This window comes from Sapajus apella, unplaced genomic scaffold, assembly GCF_009761245.1.
Source record: "Sapajus apella isolate SASKATOON/1434 unplaced genomic scaffold, GSC_monkey_1.0 scaffold2, whole genome shotgun sequence".
Classification (NCBI taxonomy): Eukaryota; Metazoa; Chordata; class Mammalia; order Primates; family Cebidae; genus Sapajus; species Sapajus apella.
Window position 1 is genome coordinate 30,914,059 of NW_022436942.1, and position 18,132 is coordinate 30,932,190.

Below are 18,132 nucleotides of genomic sequence, written 5' to 3' on the forward strand. Positions count from 1 at the left end.
TTCAATTCCTTATTCTCAACTTTCCTGGTAAGAATAAAGCCATCCCATATAAGCTTTTGCATGTATCAGTGTTTTCATTTAAACAAGTATCTCTGAAATTATCCTAAATTCTTTAAAACCCATCTCAAAAAACTTACAGAATAAATTATCTTTTCATCTTTCCATTATCACTGCAAAAGGTCTTGCTCTGCTGCCCCACAGCCATGTGAATGTCTCTCCCTAAACTAGATCCTTTCCTTACTCCCGCAAAACACACTCTTCCCCCTGTAAAGAGTTGTTTCTTGATCTTGTTGCTTCTTATTAAATCGTACGATGTTTTAATTTGTACGGCTGTCACCATTTCCTCCTTACCCAATGTTACCATGACTTCCAAGATCTGTGGAGTTTAAAAGTGAAAGCAATCACTGTGAAACTGTGCTCCTGAAGTTCACTAGTAAGGACTAATATCTAACCAAACATAAAAAGCTCACCTCTACCTTCATTTTATTTGATTAACATTTGACAGTGTTCTTCCCCTTCTTTCTAATTTCTTCTTGCCTCTTCTTCCAAGAGACTGTTTGTATTTCCTCTCAGTACCATTTTAATGACTCTACTCTCTCTTTTACTCCTTACTGTTATGCTCTTAAATCTCATTTCTGCAGAGAAACTATCTCATAGTTTCAACTACTACATAATTCACTTCAAAAGCACATTATAAAAACTGTAAAGCACACTGTAACACAGTAACTTCTATGTGAATAACACTCAAATCCACTTATGTCTTGGTAATTGTCCACTTAAGATCCACTGGTCCACTTCCTTTTTTTTTGAGACAAAATCTTGCCCTGTCGCCCAGGCTGGAGTGCAGTGGCACAATGTCAGCTCACTGCAAACTCTGCCGCCCAGATTCAAGTGATTCTCTTGCCTCAGCCTCCTGAGTAGCTGGAAATCTGTAGTTCCAGCTACTCAGGCACATGCCACCATGCCCAGCCAATTTTTTGTATTTTTAGTAGAGACAAGGTTTCACCCTGTTATCCAGGATGGTCTTGATGTCCTGACCCTGTGATCCGCCCACCTTGGCCTCCCAAAGTGCTGGGATTACAGGCATGAGCCACCAGGCCCACTCCCGTTCCTTTTTTTTTTTTTTAAATGGAGACTCACTCTGTTGCCCAGGCTGAAGTGCAGTAGAGCCATCTTGGCTCACTGTAACCTCCACCTCCTGGGTTCAAGCAATTCTGCTGCCTCAGCCTCCTGAGTAGCTGGGATTATAGGCACAAGCCATCACACCCAGCTAATTTTTGTAACTTTAGTAGAGACACGGTTTCACCATGTTGGCCAGGTTGTTCTCAAATTCCTGACCTCAGATGATCCGCCTGACTTGGCCTCTCAAAGTGCTGGGATTACAGGTGTGAGCCACCGTGCACGGCCAATGTTCACTTCCTTATTTCCTACCACCAACAATCATTTCCACTTGAATGACCAATTACAATCACAAAAACTACTCCTACCATCAAAATCAGTCTTCCCAACTGACCAGTTTTCTGTTAATGACACTTTCCTTTTTCCAGTCTCAAAACCCTGAAATCTTCTTTGATTATTCCTCTCCTCTTCCCTGACATTTAATCTGCCCCCTATATTTCTATGCGATAACTTAAAATGTCTCTAACAAATAGTCTCCTTTCCAGGATACTTTTCTTGTACTTCAGTTACTGCCATCAGCTTCCGGTTGGTTTTCCTACCATTAGTAGAACTTCTCTTCAGGCATATTCTTTCCTAAAGAACCTCGACTGCCATCAAGTCTACTACATTTTCAAGATTCTTGAAAATCAAGTATCATTCTACTTACCAAGTTTAATCACTACTATTGTCCAGTACAGAATTCTCAGTTTGATAAGATCTATCCCTTTTCCCAATCACACTTCAAATCCATTGCATAAACTCCCATCTGCTTGTTGCTTTTTGTTTATTTAGCTCCCGTAACAGTAATGTCCTTTCTTTTCTTTCCTTCCTTCGTGGGGTATTTAACAAGCATTTACTAAGCACTTAATATTTTGCCAGACATCCTTATAGGCCCTTAGGAGTAAAATGATAAATAAGACAAGGGTTCCCCACCCTATCTCTTAGGAAACCCTCTATGTCACATTGATAGCCATGCTTCATGAAACATCTAGCTATAGTTCCCAATTCTTCTATGAAGACTTACTTGATCATGCCAATCTATAATAATCTCTTCCCTTTGGGCTCATGGTCTGTATCAAATAATTCTATAAATCACAGATCCTAGTCTCTTTTTTTTTGAGACCGAGTCTTACTCTGTTGCCCAAGCTGGAGTACAGTGGCATGATCTCAGCTCACTGCATCCTCTGCCTCCCAGATTAAAGCAATTCTTGTGCCTGAGCCTCCCCAGTAGCTGGAACTACAGGTGTCGATCACCACGTCTGGTTAATTTTTGCATTTTTAGTAGAGATGGTGTTTCACCATCTTGGCCAGGCTGGTCTCGAACTCCTGACCTCAGGTGATCCATCTGTCTGGCCCTCTCAAAGTGCTGGGGTTACAGGCGTGAGACACTGTGCCCGGCCCTAATCTCTTTTATGTGGCATAGAATTTAGACTATATACTAGCACACAGTTATACGGCCTCGGATGTATAATAATTATGACAAATATGTAGATTTTATCTTCTGACTAGGCCATATACTTCTTTTAGGAACAGGCTTTATATCTTGTATGTATTCCACAAAAGGCATATTGTTTAATATAGAGAAGCAACCAACCTCACTGATTGATGGAGAAAATATTAATTGGTTGAAAAGATACAAATTTTTAAACTTCTACCTTAATGGACTGCCAAAAAAAAAAAAAGTACCTAGTTCTCTGATTCAGCCAATTCATCAAACCTATATAATCTATATTCAATATACATTTAACAGATACCTTCTGTTACCCACAATCAGAAAGATAAATAATGTAATATAGTGCAGTTATTGGTTTTCAAAGATGCCAGTGTCCATCTTCTCTGATTCAATACTTAATTTGGCTAATAAATTGTGAAACTAAAACTTGCAATATAGAGGTATAAATTTGTTCCACTTAATTATGAAGCATTACAATGGGTAGTTAATGTTCTAAATATTGATGTTATAATACAATAACTGATATTACAATTTATAAACATTTATACTTACCTTCAAAAACTGCTAGCAACATGTCAGGATTAGTCTTTACATCTTGAACTGCTTGCCATGGCATTACAAATGATTCTGTGTTAACAATTCTTGAAGGATTATCATTAGATGGATCATAGAATTTTGAAGGGAGAATGTTGAATTCAATAAGATGTATGTAGGCCAACCATGCCAAACATCGATCACTTGTTTTAAGGTATTCAGCTACTATTCCATCATTAGCTGATTTCAATGCATTCTAGGTAAAATTTAAAATTTTTTCATAAAAAAATTATTTAGAGATGTCAATAACAGATTAACATAATTTTAACATAAACTATGCTAAAGTTTATGAAATAATAAAACGATCACATTTATTTGTACATTTTAAGTGTCATGATACTTAAAATCTAGTAAGATAAAAGAGTAAAAAGAAAACAAATTTTTAAAACCACACCCATATGTATTATTTTCATCAGAATGATTTTTTTCCCTTATGGTTTGAATCTCGAAGTTTATCTGCGGGTACTTAAAATATTTTCACTGAAACTTATAAAAACTCTAAAGAAGGTATTATACCCATCAGGCAAATGAGGAAATAAAGTCATAAACTTACCTAATGTCACTTGACTTACTAGTAAGTGGAAAAACAAGGATTCAAATCCAAATCCTGTGCTTTCAACCATTAAATAATGCTATGGATAATGCGGACCTTTTAAACTTTTCCTACAAAATGCAGTTAAATGCTGTAACAAATGCTTACCTGTAAAATTGCCAGTGCACTTTGGTATCTTCCAGTAAATATATGCAGCTGAACTCTAAACAAAAGAGCCTCTAAAAGCCGAAAGGACAAAGTATCGGATGTTTCCCGCTTGGCTGCTCCCATCAGAAACTCCAACATTCTCTCACATACGTAATCCTTTTCTTCAAAGGTGCTTTCTAGGTGCAGAAACTGCCCAAAGGGGCTTTATATTATTAATCTTGCCTTATAGAAATAAACCAAAACTATAGACTTTTCATATTTCCTAGGAAACCATCTCTTAGCAAATCTGCAACTTCTGCAAAAAGGGTAAGTGTAAAAATGTATAAATCCATCTTCCAGTACTGTAACCTAGACTCAGACTCCCTCTCTTATCATATATCAGAAAGCGGAATCAGATGAAAACTAAAACAATACAGATGTACTCTTAGAGTCATTACTAAAGCAATTTCATTTATTTTTTCCCTGATTTAAAGGATAAATCACAGCAAGATTATTCAACACATTTATTATCACATATAATTTGTGTTGCTTCCTATATAAAAGTTTTGAGAATAGATTTATATTAGAAATGTGCTGGGTGCAGTGGCTCACCCCTGTAATTCCAGCACTTAGGGAGGCTGAGGTGGGTAGATCACATGAGTTTGAAAGCAGCTTGGCCAACATGGTGAAAACCCGTCTGTACTAAAAATACAAAACTTAGCCAAGCGTGGTGGTGCATGCCTACAGTACCAGTTACTCAGGAGGCTGAGGCAGGAGAGCTGCTTCAACCTGAGAGACAGAGGTTGCAGTGAGCCAAGATCATGCCATTGCACTCCAGCCTGGGTGACAGAGGGAGACTCCATCTCGAAAAAGATTAAAAAAAAAAAATTACATCTTTTGAATATTCCACACCCTATAAAATCTTGTGGTGATCAATGGCATTCACTTTGGTACTATGTTCTAGGTTACTAAAAAAAAAAGAAAAGAAAAATCAAGCATCCTTTACTATCCAAATCTGTTCAGTACCTAAGTTCAGAGAGTAAGAAACAGAGTAGCAAGCTTATTAAGGGGTATCACGTTATCCTAATCTATTTGGTTCACAACTTCAGTTGATAAGTAAATGATGAATCTGACAGCAAAAGATGTATTTAAAAATTTATCTGAAACTAATGGCTCCCAAGTTCAGGTGATAAAAGTTCAGATGAATACTTACTTTATTTCACAAGTGGATCAATTATAATTTTAAGTCTGGGTAAAAAACATCCCATTCTTGGCTGGATATAGTGGCTCACATCTACAGTCCCACGACTTTGGGAAGCCCAGGCAGGAGAATTGCTTAAGCTCAAGAGTTCAAGACCAACCTGGGAAACACAGCAAGAGCCCATCTCTACAAAAAGTTTAAAAACTAGCCAGGCATGGTAGCACACCCATGTGGCTCCAGCTACTCAGGAGGCTGAGGTAGGAGGATCACTTGGGTTTGGGAAGTCGAAGCTGCAATAAGCCATGATTGCACCACTGCACTCCAGCCTGGGTGACATAGTGAGACCCTGTCTCAAAAAATGACAACCAAAAAACCATCCCATTCTCTTGGAAGAAAGAGGAAGAGGCCATTTTTTCTCAATCAAATGTTTTTAGCTTGGCAAGGTTTGATATTAGTGTTAATTACAGGTTGGGATTATTCCCATAAGCAAGGGAAAGAAATAATAAAAAGACAAAACTATTTCCTGGCATTCATTATAATCTTACAGAGGCAATTTAAGAAAAATTTAAAAGAAACATTTTTTTTAGGTGTCTTACAAAAGCTACACTTAACTGTGCCCAAACTAAAACTGTGTAAGAATAGGTAAGTGTGACATTTTTAATAAGTTTACATTTTTTCTTTACCAGTGAAGTTAATAACAACAACAACAAAAATCACCTTTTCGCTAAATATTTTCTTCTTGCTTAGTGTATATCTTGATCCAGAAGAAGTGGCTTTGAGGTTAATAGAAACTGAAAGTAAGGTTATTATATCTATATTCAGATAAGGCATATGCTCTATTAAGCTACATATTTAAGATGATCCAAAGGATTATACATACACACAGACACTCACACACGTTATCTTTTCTACTCACAGTCCAAAAGCTTTGATAATCTGGAGCATATTCAACGGCTGTTTCACACATTTCCTGCACCTCATCCTTGGTTCCTCTTTTTGAGAACAATCTGAGGTAATGGCACCAAATTTCTGGATTGTCTTTGTTATTTTCCAATGCTCGTGCCAGAACATTTAAAGCAGAATCCAAGGATTCTGAGCACTCCCTGTATATATAAAAGAAAAGGCAGGAGTGCTTTTTAGAACCTGCTTGAAAATTTAAATAGAGCTAATTCAATGATTCAATTTAAAAATTCCACTTTCTATTGGAATTTACCAAGAAGCCAGGGTCACTTATGGAAAAGGGTACTAGATTAAGATTTTAAATTCTGTGCCTAAAAAAGTTTCCGATTTTCCACAGACCCAACAATTTTTTTAAGTCAATGTTCAGTAAGCATTTACCACAGATAAAAGTACAGTGTTATAAAACCACTAAGATTATCAACTTCAAATATGCTTTATGTCCATATTCAGCAATACCTTTTATGATTTACACTGCTCAGGAATGGGAAAAGTTAAACAACTCTCTCAAGGCCAGCTACTGCAAGTACAAAATATCAAAGCTTTCAATATAATAGTTCTTTTCAACGGTCAAGGGCTTGCTATCTCTTGGAGAAGATAATTCTTTCTCATGATCCTATTCATAAAATAATGTACGGTTCTTTTGGCCTTCACTCACTAAATGAGTCAGAAAAGAAAACACTGTAACTTATCCCATTAACATGGAAATGACACAGGAAAGTTAAATAAGCACCGCATCCAGCCATGCGTAGTTTATTAGCACTCTGCAGCATGGCCTTATTTAAAAGCTTTTAAGATAGTCAAATATGTTCTAAAAAGTTAAAAAAAAAAAAAAAAAAAAAAAAAAAAAAAAAAAAAACCCTTGAATTATTATAACTATAAAGTTAAAATTATGGGAAGATTATTCTTGGCTAATTCCTACTATCAAGAAGTTAGAAGATGCCATTTGCAATAGGAACTATTGGTTGTATATTACTATTTACCTTACTTAAATACATGTAATTTAATACAACACAGACAAAAAGAAAATGCACAATTTGGAGGTTCTCAGATAAGCTTTAAATATGCATTACAAATCAACAAAATTTAACCTGTTCCGCCATTATTTTGCCATAGGTTTATTAACAGACTATGACTACTACGATTTAAAAAAAAAAAACAATGATCAATCATTCCACCACTTAGAATTTACTGTTTTAACTAATCCTACTTTGAAATAAAGGCATACTGTAGTAAAAAACTTTAGTATAATTTATTACCCATACACTGACCCATGCACACAAACTCAAGATCTAATCTTAAACTTGTCTAATAGCTTTTAAACAATAAAATGCTTTTGGCTTTGTCAAAAAAAACAAAGACTCCATTGATACTAGGAAAGAAACCTGACTGATTACCATAGGTGAAAAAAACCTCAAACATAAAAATATAAATGTGCAACTGTTTATACAAAGATTTGAAGCTGACCTACCCCTCATTTTGATTCAAGTACTTGTACGCAAGCTTGAGCCAAAGTTGTACATGAGAAGGATTTTCAAGCACACTTGCTTCTAAATTAGCAATGTCATCAGTCTCATTTGTAAAGTATCTAACATCATCTGGAGTGACAACTGTATCGAGAGCTGGAACATTTATTTGGTTCTCTGGCTGGAAAGCTATTAAAAAAAAAGTTTCATTAGCTTCATATTTTCTTTAGCCTACAGACACAAGAAAAAAAAAAAAAAACAATTGGTCTCATCTTTAAAATAACTTAAACACCTAAAGAGTCTAATGGCATACATTAGCTTATAGCTTTACGGTAGAGCTATCACATAATTTATCATTCAAACCAGGACCCCTTTGAGTGGAAAGAGGTCCTATTAAAAATTACACCAGAACAAAAGGAGTAATTAGGACTCTGCTATTTTAAGGCTAACTGACATTACCTTTTCAGTCCACTTATCTGTAACTATGATTCAATTGCTTTTTCATTATCAAATGAATTCACACTTGTTAAACTGCAAATTATAATTAAGAAATTAAATGTAATTTATAAAGATATATAAACTAGAACAAAAGTTTTACATTAATGCAAATAAGCACATAATAGTATACATCTCTTGGACACTTGCTAATTCACAAATAATGCAAACTTGAAATTAGAAAGTAAAATATGCTGAATATACAGGTACTCATTCATACATTATTTTGTTCATCAGTTCAGTCATCATTTGTTCATTCTCATTTTATGAGCCTTCTGCATGTCAGAAAACATATTCAAAGATGAAGTAAAATAGAACACCTGCCCTTAAGGAGAACCACAGGCAAGGCAGTGGTTCTCAAATGACAGCTGCTCTCCCTGCCAACTTATGTATGTTTGGAAATATCTGAAGCAGTCATAATTATTTACTAAGCAGTGCTCCCTGCATTTACTGGAGAGGAGCCATGAACACAAATATCCTGCAATTTTGGAAGCAATTCTGCATAGTGAATAACTGTATTGCCTAAAACACCAATAGCATAGTTAAAAAAAATTTAACTAGGCAAGCTGATTCACCAAAGCACTGGCAGATAAAGATGGAACATCACAATTAATTCTGGATGTTAAATTGCATAACTTCTTGCTTCTTACCATACTTAATTGGTCCTGTAGACTGTTCTTCATCACTACTGAAACTATTCTCTGAAACAGGTTTTCTCCAAAACTTTGGCTTCCACTTCCTTTTATCTTTGTAGGTTGTAAATGGAGGAGCTAAAGTAGACAGAAGATTGGTAATTGATATAACTAGGTTTTTTTTAACATTTTGAAGGATACCCAACAATATTTGAAAAGAACTACATTTACTCCAACTTAGAAATAATAATTTTTTTTTTTTGAGATGGAGTCTCACTCTGTCACCCAGGCTGGAGTGCAGTGGCGTTATCTCAGCTCACTGAAACCTCTAGCTCTCAGGTTCAAGTGATTCTCCTGCCTCAGCCTCCCAAGTAGCTGAGACTGCAGGCACATGCCACCACCCCTGGCTAATTTTTGTATTTCTAGTAGAGATGGAGTTTTGCCATGTTGGCCAGGCTGCTCTTGAACTCCCAATCTCAGGTGATTCGCCCTCCTTGGCCTCCCAAAATGCTGGGATTACAGGTGTGAGCCATCACGCCCAGCCTGAAATGATATGTATTTTATATTAAGAACATAATACCAAAAAAATTTCTGTCATACAGAAACTAAAAAAGTCCTTTTCAGAAAGAGATACAATACAGACACACACACTTATATATATATATACACATAAACACACACACACACACACATATATATATATATACTTACTATGACCTTTACTTTCATTGATATTGCTAACAAGGAGAACAGCCATCTGGTCCATTGACATTCGATCTTTATTTACTCCAAAAAGTTTCTCAACATATTTTTCTGAAATAAGAGCAATGCAATCTTCATGACAAACATCAATTACAGAGACTAGGATAATTAAAATGTATGACATGAACTAATTTAAGAATTAAAGATAAGCATATGGTACTAGTCAATAACACCTATGGCCTTTGAGAGGGCAAAGCCTGTATTATCTTAACTACTATAGCAAATCTACCACATCATAAAGTAGTTCCTGAAATGAACTAAATAATTAAGTTGAAGTCCCAAATTGGGAAAAATAAAATAGATTCAGTGACATTACAATCACTCTGGGCTGTGACAACATCAAATTTAGTAATTATTATTTCCTTTACTTCCAAAAGATTTGTACCTTACAGTTTATTACTTGGCACCAAATCTGAGAAAAAGCTTAATAATATTTGCTCACGATGTGTGACAGTAATCTCTGCTTTCTACAATGTCAAAGTGTATAAAGGCTTATTTCATTATAGAATTAGAAGCAACAGCCTTCATAATTTCCTCTATTTTTAAAAACAGTAAGTAAAAAGAGTCCTATGTTAAAATCAATAATAAAGTTTCTATAAAAATAGCTTAATATTTTCTTTTAAATAAATGGAACTAAATACTTAAATGAGCTCTGTCCAAAGAACTTTCTGTAACGTTGGAAATGTCTTAAATCTGTGCTGTCCTATTGGGAAGCACTTGCCACATGTGGCCCTTGGGTACTTGAAATGTGGCTAGTATAACAGGAAGTAAATTTTTACCTTAATTTTTATGTATTTAGTGGCTATTACACTGGACACAGCAAATCTAGACAAAGTATCATAGGTAAATGTACTGAATTATAGTGAGTATTTTACAATGTCAACAACTAAATATAAAATTTTTAAGTTGCCTAAATTTAATTTTCATTTGGGAGAGAGTAAGAAGTCTTTAAAAACCTGCTGACGCAGTAACTTCGTCATCAGTACTTGTCTCTGAACAACCAATCAAAGACAGATTATATGACAGAATGTCCTGGAATAACTGTTTTCGGCTAAGCGTATAGTCTTGTATATGCTGCCTAAAATTAAAAAAAAAACACACACACAGAAAAGATAATCATGTATGTATCAAAATTAAGCAACTAAGACCATTTTTCAAATAACAGAATGTTTACAAAAACTACTCACCACTGACAATCATCATCATTACATGTTCCTGTTAAATCAAAACGGCAAAAACACTGATCTGGTTCAATCATGTTACTGTATGATACTGAGCTCAGGGGAAGTTTTTCCTTGGTTCGATAATATGGACTAAATCTAAGGAGAAGAGAGTAAACAGGCATATTATGCCCCGTAAACATTCCTCAGAAAACTAAGAAAATACTAGTTTTTCTTTCTCAAGTTAAAATTTCCATACTTTATTTATGAGCTTACTATTTATCTAATTAAATTAATGCCAAAATTAATTCAAGAAAACAGCCAGGATGTCGTGATAGAAACATGCCATTTTTTAAACCAAGAACACAAAATAGTTGAAATAGAAAAAACCTTGTATTCTAAAAGTCGTTTCTCACCACATGATAAAATGCTATATAATAATGGTAGTTCTTACACACATTACCAGCCAAGACAAGAAAACTGGGAAAAAGTTTATACTACCTGGAACGTGCTTTACAATTTTAAGATAAAATTATACAACCCTTTTAACATTCTGACAACTTCTAGAAGTCTAAAAACTTTGGAGGACCCACAAAGTCAATAATTTGAAAATGTCTAAATTAATTTTATGAAGGCTAGCCAGTGCACTTTAGACTGAATCATAGTAAAATTATAAATCAAAAATTAAAAAAACCTCTGAAACTCCCAACTATTTTTCCTAAAATCCCTAATGAACAGAAATCCAAAATTCTCCACATATCTACCAATAGCCAGAAACTGGAATTTGATAAGAATTGACAGATTCAAGAGTGTGATTTGATGGGAGGCGGAGGTTGCAGTGAGCCGAGACTGTACTCTAGCCTGGCTACAGAGCAAGACTCCATCGCAAAAAACAAACAAACAAAAAAAAACATAGAGTGTGGTTTGAGTCCAACAGCAGAACACTTAATTTTTATGTTCCTTAAAAAGATACGTCCGGTTATCAGTAACAACGATTCAACTGCTTTTTCATTATCATCAAATATCCAAGGTAAAACGTTAAAAACCAAAGAGAAAATCCTGAAATTTAAGCTTACTGAATTTTTCTTTTATATTTTATACCTGTAGGACTTAAAAACTAGAAGAGGACTATGGTAGGGTCTAAAAGGACATGGCTTCACTTCCATTGCTTTACTCTGTGCTGTGACAAAATCCACATCTACAGAAATCTCCTGCAAAAGAAAATAATTCTGTAAGGCAAATAAGGCTGGGGTGAATTCCAGATTTTATAGAAAATACAAAATGTTCCATTACCTGACCATGCAAAACCTCTGTAATGCCTGTGGTCGTTTTTAAAATCAGTTGTTTTAGGCTATCAGCTTTTGAATATAATTTTTGCAATTCACCAATTTTTAACCCTAGAAAAAGTTCTGGTTTTTCTACTGTATTTTTATTAAGTTTATTTATGCATTCCTTGTTACTGGTATCAGTGTGCTTAAGGTTAGGTTTAGTAAAATAATTGGATTCTAAAAACGATCTTCTTCGCTCTCTATTTGAACCAGACAAAATTTCATCATCAGCATCATTTTCTTCAGTGTCCAGGGTTAATTTATCTTGTGTCAAATCATGAAGTGAAGGTTGAGGTAAAGAAAATTCAGGTTCCTCTTCAACAACTGGAGAGATATTTTGTTGTTCCTTTGCTTTAAGGGCCCGGGCTTCTTTTAATTTTTGAATTTTCAGGGCATATTCATATTCCAGCTTTTGTAACCGTCTTTTCTCCATAGCAATTAGTTCTGCTGAATGCTTTCTTGGACTTGATACTGGAGAACTGTCCAGTCTCATCATTTTGTTTGGCTAAGGGAGAAAAATGATAAAAATATTTTATATCACTGTGATTTTATAAATAACTTTTGGTAAAATAATTGTGCTATCCCCACCATACAATGCCAACATTATAAAACTAAATCAATATAGAGAATAAAATAGAGTTGAATATAAATAAGTAGTCAACAGTTTTGCTAGCTAATCTATGACTTGTGAAAAAAACAAAGTCAAGACAAAATAAAAAAGCAGGCATCCGGCCAGGCGCGGTGGCTCAAGCCTGTAATCCCAGCACTTTGGGAGGCCGAGGCAGGTGGATCACAAGGTCAAAAGATCGAGACCATCCTGGTCAACATGGTGAAACTCCGTCTCTACTAAAAATACAAAAAATTAGCTGGGCATGGTGGTGCGTGCCTGTAATCCCAGCTACTCAGGAGGCTGAGGCAGGAGAATTGCCTGAACCCAGGAGGCGGAGGTTGCGGTGAGCCATGATCGCGCCATTGCACTCTGGGTAACATGAGTGAAACTCCGTCTCAAAAAAAAAAAAAAAGCAGGCATCCAAAAATGTGGATGCCATTTAAAAACAAAGCTTTAATCTTAATCTGTTGGAATTTATGGTAAAGAGTTACTTGACATATACACCTTACCCTCAAAATTATCATAAAAACTTTCTGCTTTCCAAAAGTAAAACATTTCTATAAAAAACCTCACCCCAAGGCGATCTTGTTCCAGCTTACGTTTTCCTATTTCTTTACTAGCCACTGCCTTTGCCCGAGCAAGCTCTTCTCCATATTTTAGAGTCAAAGCTTTCTTAATTGTAACACGCTGTTGAACTCTGTGAATCTGAAAATAAAGAATAATCCTGAAAACGTAAATGAAAACCTTAAAGCAGGAAATTTCTTCTTCTCAAACACTGCAGCTTCAGAGCATTCAACTGAAAATAAAAATATTCCAATATTATTTCTCAATGAGAACTATAGGTTACACATATTTTGCTGGCTTTAGTATATGGGGGTTTGTCTTACAAAAAATTCAGCCTATAAAAATGTGTAGTGAATGGGAGACTACAATATTTTAATTTAAAATAATTACTTGTTCCTGAAGCTTCTTCAAAAACATTCTGTTAACATTCAGAATTTTTTCAGTTGCTTGAAGCTGTTCTGTAAGTTTTGTAATCTTTGCTTCAGCATTTCTAACAGATTCTTTCTTCTTAGCTTCTTGCTGCACTAGATTCTTTAAAACAGATTCATCTTTCATCAAGAGAATCCTAAATGAGAAATAACAAAATTCTTAATGTTTCCCTACAAGGGCAGACTGACACTGTCAGAATAAAAAACTTTTCAAAATATTAGCACAATTTTTAAAACTGCATCTATGATGAGACACAGATAAGAATTTAAAGGGATAAATATTTTTTATATTAATCACACAGCTTTTTAAATTGATACTGCTATACTGATAACAGTAACTATGTGTCTGATATTTTCAAAAAATATTTAAGCTTGAGGTAATGTGAATTACTATTGAAAACTTACAGTAAATATTCATGTTGAGCCAGGCGCAATGGGAGCCCATCTCCCCAGTTCAAGCGATTCTCCTGCCTCAACCTACCAAGTAGTTAGGATTACAGGCATGCATCACCATGCCCAGCTAAATTTTTTTTGTATTTTTAGTAGGGATGGGGTTTCACCAGTTGGCCAGGCTGGTATCGAACTCCTGATCTCAAGGGATCCACCCGCCTCGGCCTCCCCAAAGTGCTGTGATTACAGGAGTGAGCCACCAAGTCTGGCTGGTGTTTTTATTTAAACATTAATTTCATTACTTTATGTATGCCATTCAACAAAATGACAAAAACTCGACAGTTCGTGAAAGTTAAAGTAAGAAAATATATAATCCTATAGTATGCTTATTAATGACATACACCACAAATATATATTTCTCTACCACAGGAACAATTAGATATGTGAAGATAACAAGACTCACCTATGTTTTTTCAGTTTTGCTTCTGCATCTGTAACCTGCTTAGTAACCATTGCTATCCTACCAATACCATCAATTTCCACATCAGAGTTTGCTGGGGATGATGAACTTGTCTTCAGCTGATCTGATTTAATCAAACGCTGTTTCTCACGACTAAAACAATCAAAAAGGATATACGTATTACACCCAAGAATAAACTTAAACTATTTTTAAAGTATATTCAATTTCATGAAGTAACAATATTAAGCACACCAACTAATAATAAAGATAATGACCAACGTGCATGAGCCAAGTTAGCATTCAAAGTTGACAGTGGAGTTCTTCTCTTTGAGTGTTTTCATCTTTTTTCTGAGCTGGTTATGTCTCAGCACATCACTCTACTCAAGTCTATATATGACCATCCAGCTCCCTCTTCTGTGTGAGTTATAAAACATTAACTCTGTATCTTGGATAAAACTCACTTACCAGTGCCAATAAACTCTATTAGAGAAGTTTTGAACACATCACATACCTTTACTGTTACTTAAATAAAATTACACTTACTTGGCAATCTCTTCCTTTAACAATCTGTATTCAAACTTCTTTTCTTCAGGCAAAGCCTCGGGTGTTCGCAAAGGATCATTTTCTTTTTCAGATTTTGGAGGTACTTTTGGTTTTGAAGCTTGCTAAAAAAATACATTTGATGTCAATTAGATCATCAGCTTTCAAAAATTCCATACTAAGATATATATTTTACATTGCAACCCAGTGTATACTGAATTTATTTAGAAATACCTGAATGTCAACATTTTCTATTTTTTTCTAAAACAATGCTGATTGATAACTATTAAATTGTATACACCACCAAGGAGTCAAGATATACAGTCTGAAAATCACTGAGTTAAATCACAGCTAAACAAGTATTATAATAGAGAAAAAAGGATAAAAGTTGTACTTATTATATATTTTAATAAAAATTGTTTTCTGGTAACGTAACACAATTCTAAAACAACAGTCTCCTCACTACACAGAACAATTATCCAACCGATATTACTATTTTGAAAAAGGGAATACTTAATAGGAAACAAATAATGGCAACTTTTAATAGTAAAATCAATCTACATTGACACATGCTTCATTATATATAAAGTCCTAATAGCACAAACACTTAAAATATTTCCACAAATCAATGTTATTAAACATCTATAACTCTACCGTTTAATTTTTCAGAAAAAAACTTTAATGACTCAACAGGTCATCTTTCTTTCCACCGTTAATTACTTTACTTACCTCAGCAGTTCGTCTTGCTTCTTTAATCATGGACTCTAACCCACCAAAAACGCTATTTGTCGACTTGGAAGCCTCTCCATCAGATTCACTATCATCTGAATCATTTAGTGTTACAACTACTGATTTATGCTTTGGAAGCTGCAAAGACAATATATTTATTACTCGTGATAACAAAAGGATGTCATTTAACCTCTTTGAATTTCAATCCACAAAAATAATGGGCTCCAAGTAGACAGTCTATGGCTCCTTCTAGTTGCATTACATAATTCACTGTGTCCATCAATACGGTTATATGCCAGAGACATAATATGTTGTCTATTCTTTAAGTCTTCCTATGCCATAATTACTCTCCTCATTAAAATTTTGTTTTCTCTAACTTTCTATACAAAGAACCATAATACAATTTCAATTAACTTTTAAAACTAAAGAAAAATTATTTTGTTAATTTTATGTAATAATTATCAAATTTCTGTACTTTATGAATACATATAGAGAGTAAATTGCCAAAGCTGGCTTACCTAATAGAGGCAAGATTTCAACTTGGCTTTGTTCTGTTTATTTTACTTTGAGGTCATTAGAAAACAAGATAGAAAGAAACTATCATTTCAACCGCCTTAATAAACATCATAAATAATTTCTTCCATCATAGTGTAGTCATTGATTGGAAAACATACACAAAGTATACAAAGAGATGGGAGAAATAAAAACATAGAATTTGTTAAAATTCTCCCTCCAAACAAAGATAGAAAATCTGAATGAGCCAATTTCCATAGGAAAAAATGTTGAAAAGTACATCACTCTAATGAAGACAATACCTCCTCCAACACATTGTCACCAAATTCTACCAGTTTTCAAGTGAAGGTGTTGCTCTCATTTTACCATTAATACATTAAAAAAATAAATTTTTTGCATTTATATGTGAATATATGTGTGTATATAAATAAACCAAGGCATAGGAAACAGGACAACAAAACTTTATAGAAATTTCTCACAACTGTTTGAATAAAAGTAGCATTAAATTTTTGTTTTTACCGAGATCACAGTTCGTGGAAGACGAGGTCCTCTGTGAAACTTTGGATTCTGTATCCTAGGCTGAGACACTGTGTTAATACTGACTATTGATAGATTGCTTCTTGGCACAGGATGTGAATTGTTCAGAACTGGAGGTGAAGGTGGGTCACTATTACTGGATGTTTCCTATATAAGGAAGAGACACATATGAAACATTCCTAATAAAAATAAATTTCTGCCACCTTTAAAAATATTGAGAACGTTAGAATTATCCCTACTTTGCTGAAAAGCCCAATGAATCCCAAGTAACCAGAAAAAAGTAGGACTACCCAAAGCTAAGCTCAAGAGCACCACCTAGAGGTTCAGATACCTAAATTACCTCTGGCTTAAAAGCTCTTTTATTTGCTAGAGATTTAAGTAGCTCTTCTCGAAGCAGCATTTCTTCCTCCTCTTCCTCGTCTGCAAAAGGTGGTTTCGGAGGCTGTTCTGGATCTTCAGGTGGAAGAGGTGGTAATGGTGGTAGAGGAGGTAGAGGTTCAAGAGAAACACACAGGCCTTCCACATAAGGCTGGCTCAAGGGTGGCAGAGACTATATTTTTTAAAAAAGAAGTAATTGCAACACAAATTTTATCAACTCAAATGTTTATCTCTGCGGCAATATTAAACAAAAAAATAAACATTATGATTTTAGCTGTAAGTAATCTATGTTAACCTCAAAACAAACCCAGAAATCAATAACCAACCACAAAGTGTTAATTTTGCAATTAAAAAAAAATCAACAATATTTGAAACATTTATTAACTTCAAGGAAAATTACAGAAAATTCTCTGTTCCCATTCTTATATCCATTTAGCATTCTAGAAGATATAGATATCAAACTATACAGGGTCTTTCCTTCTAGATGATTACCTGAAAGCAAGCAGAGATACTGAAACCCAAGACATAATATTTCAGTAAAAAATAAAAAGTAGAAATCAAGGGATTCTGTGAATAACAGTTCAGAGCACCAGAGATACCTAATTAAGTATCAAAAAGAATCACCACTACTCTCTTAAACAGTTTTTTAGAGAGTATCTGTAAAGGAAACTAATTTTACACAAATCCCTGAATTTGGGTATATGTTTGCAACAAAGATCTTCCAGTATTTCTCTCCGAATTTAGTTCATTTATTCATTTCCCGAAAGAAAACATTACAACAAAGAAAATGTTTTTTCTCTCACCATTGGCTCTAACATTCGCCTCACCATATATGTTCTAGAAAGACACTAGACATCTTTCCTGAAATGGAAAGATTCCCTCTTACACTTACTAAAAGATACTCAATTTGATCTCTAGGCCCTCTCAATCTAAAAATAACTTCAAAATTTTTAATGTCTGATCCCCTACTTCCTTTTCCTTTTGTTGTTTTTGTGTCTTTGTTTTGTTTTTAGTGGGAGGATTGGTACTTCTTTTAAGAAGACAGGGAAAAATAACTTCATAGGCAATGCTTTTCTTTTGCTGGATTGTCAAGTTAAA

The 18,132-nt window shown here is 34.6% G+C and overlaps 1 protein-coding gene across 1 annotated transcript in view; it reads right to left on the reverse strand.

Annotated features, from left to right (window-relative positions):
• The window catches only part of ZFC3H1 (zinc finger C3H1-type containing), a 53,079-nt gene that overhangs the window by 11,243 nt on the left and 23,704 nt on the right, over positions 1-18,132 (reverse strand). The window contains exons 8-24 of the mRNA XM_032295714.1: positions 16,997-17,206; positions 16,639-16,803; positions 15,607-15,744; positions 14,881-15,002; positions 14,341-14,490; positions 13,450-13,624; positions 13,069-13,200; positions 11,851-12,390; positions 11,659-11,768; positions 10,585-10,716; positions 10,354-10,475; positions 9,347-9,448; positions 8,654-8,773; positions 7,514-7,697; positions 6,002-6,188; positions 3,906-4,094; positions 3,164-3,401 (exon numbers count right to left, since the gene is read on the reverse strand). Of these exons, the coding sequence (XP_032151605.1) occupies positions 3,164-3,401; positions 3,906-4,094; positions 6,002-6,188; positions 7,514-7,697; positions 8,654-8,773; positions 9,347-9,448; positions 10,354-10,475; positions 10,585-10,716; positions 11,659-11,768; positions 11,851-12,390; positions 13,069-13,200; positions 13,450-13,624; positions 14,341-14,490; positions 14,881-15,002; positions 15,607-15,744; positions 16,639-16,803; positions 16,997-17,206 (3,016 nt within the window). The remainder of the gene's footprint in view (positions 1-3,163; positions 3,402-3,905; positions 4,095-6,001; positions 6,189-7,513; positions 7,698-8,653; positions 8,774-9,346; positions 9,449-10,353; positions 10,476-10,584; positions 10,717-11,658; positions 11,769-11,850; positions 12,391-13,068; positions 13,201-13,449; positions 13,625-14,340; positions 14,491-14,880; positions 15,003-15,606; positions 15,745-16,638; positions 16,804-16,996; positions 17,207-18,132) is intronic.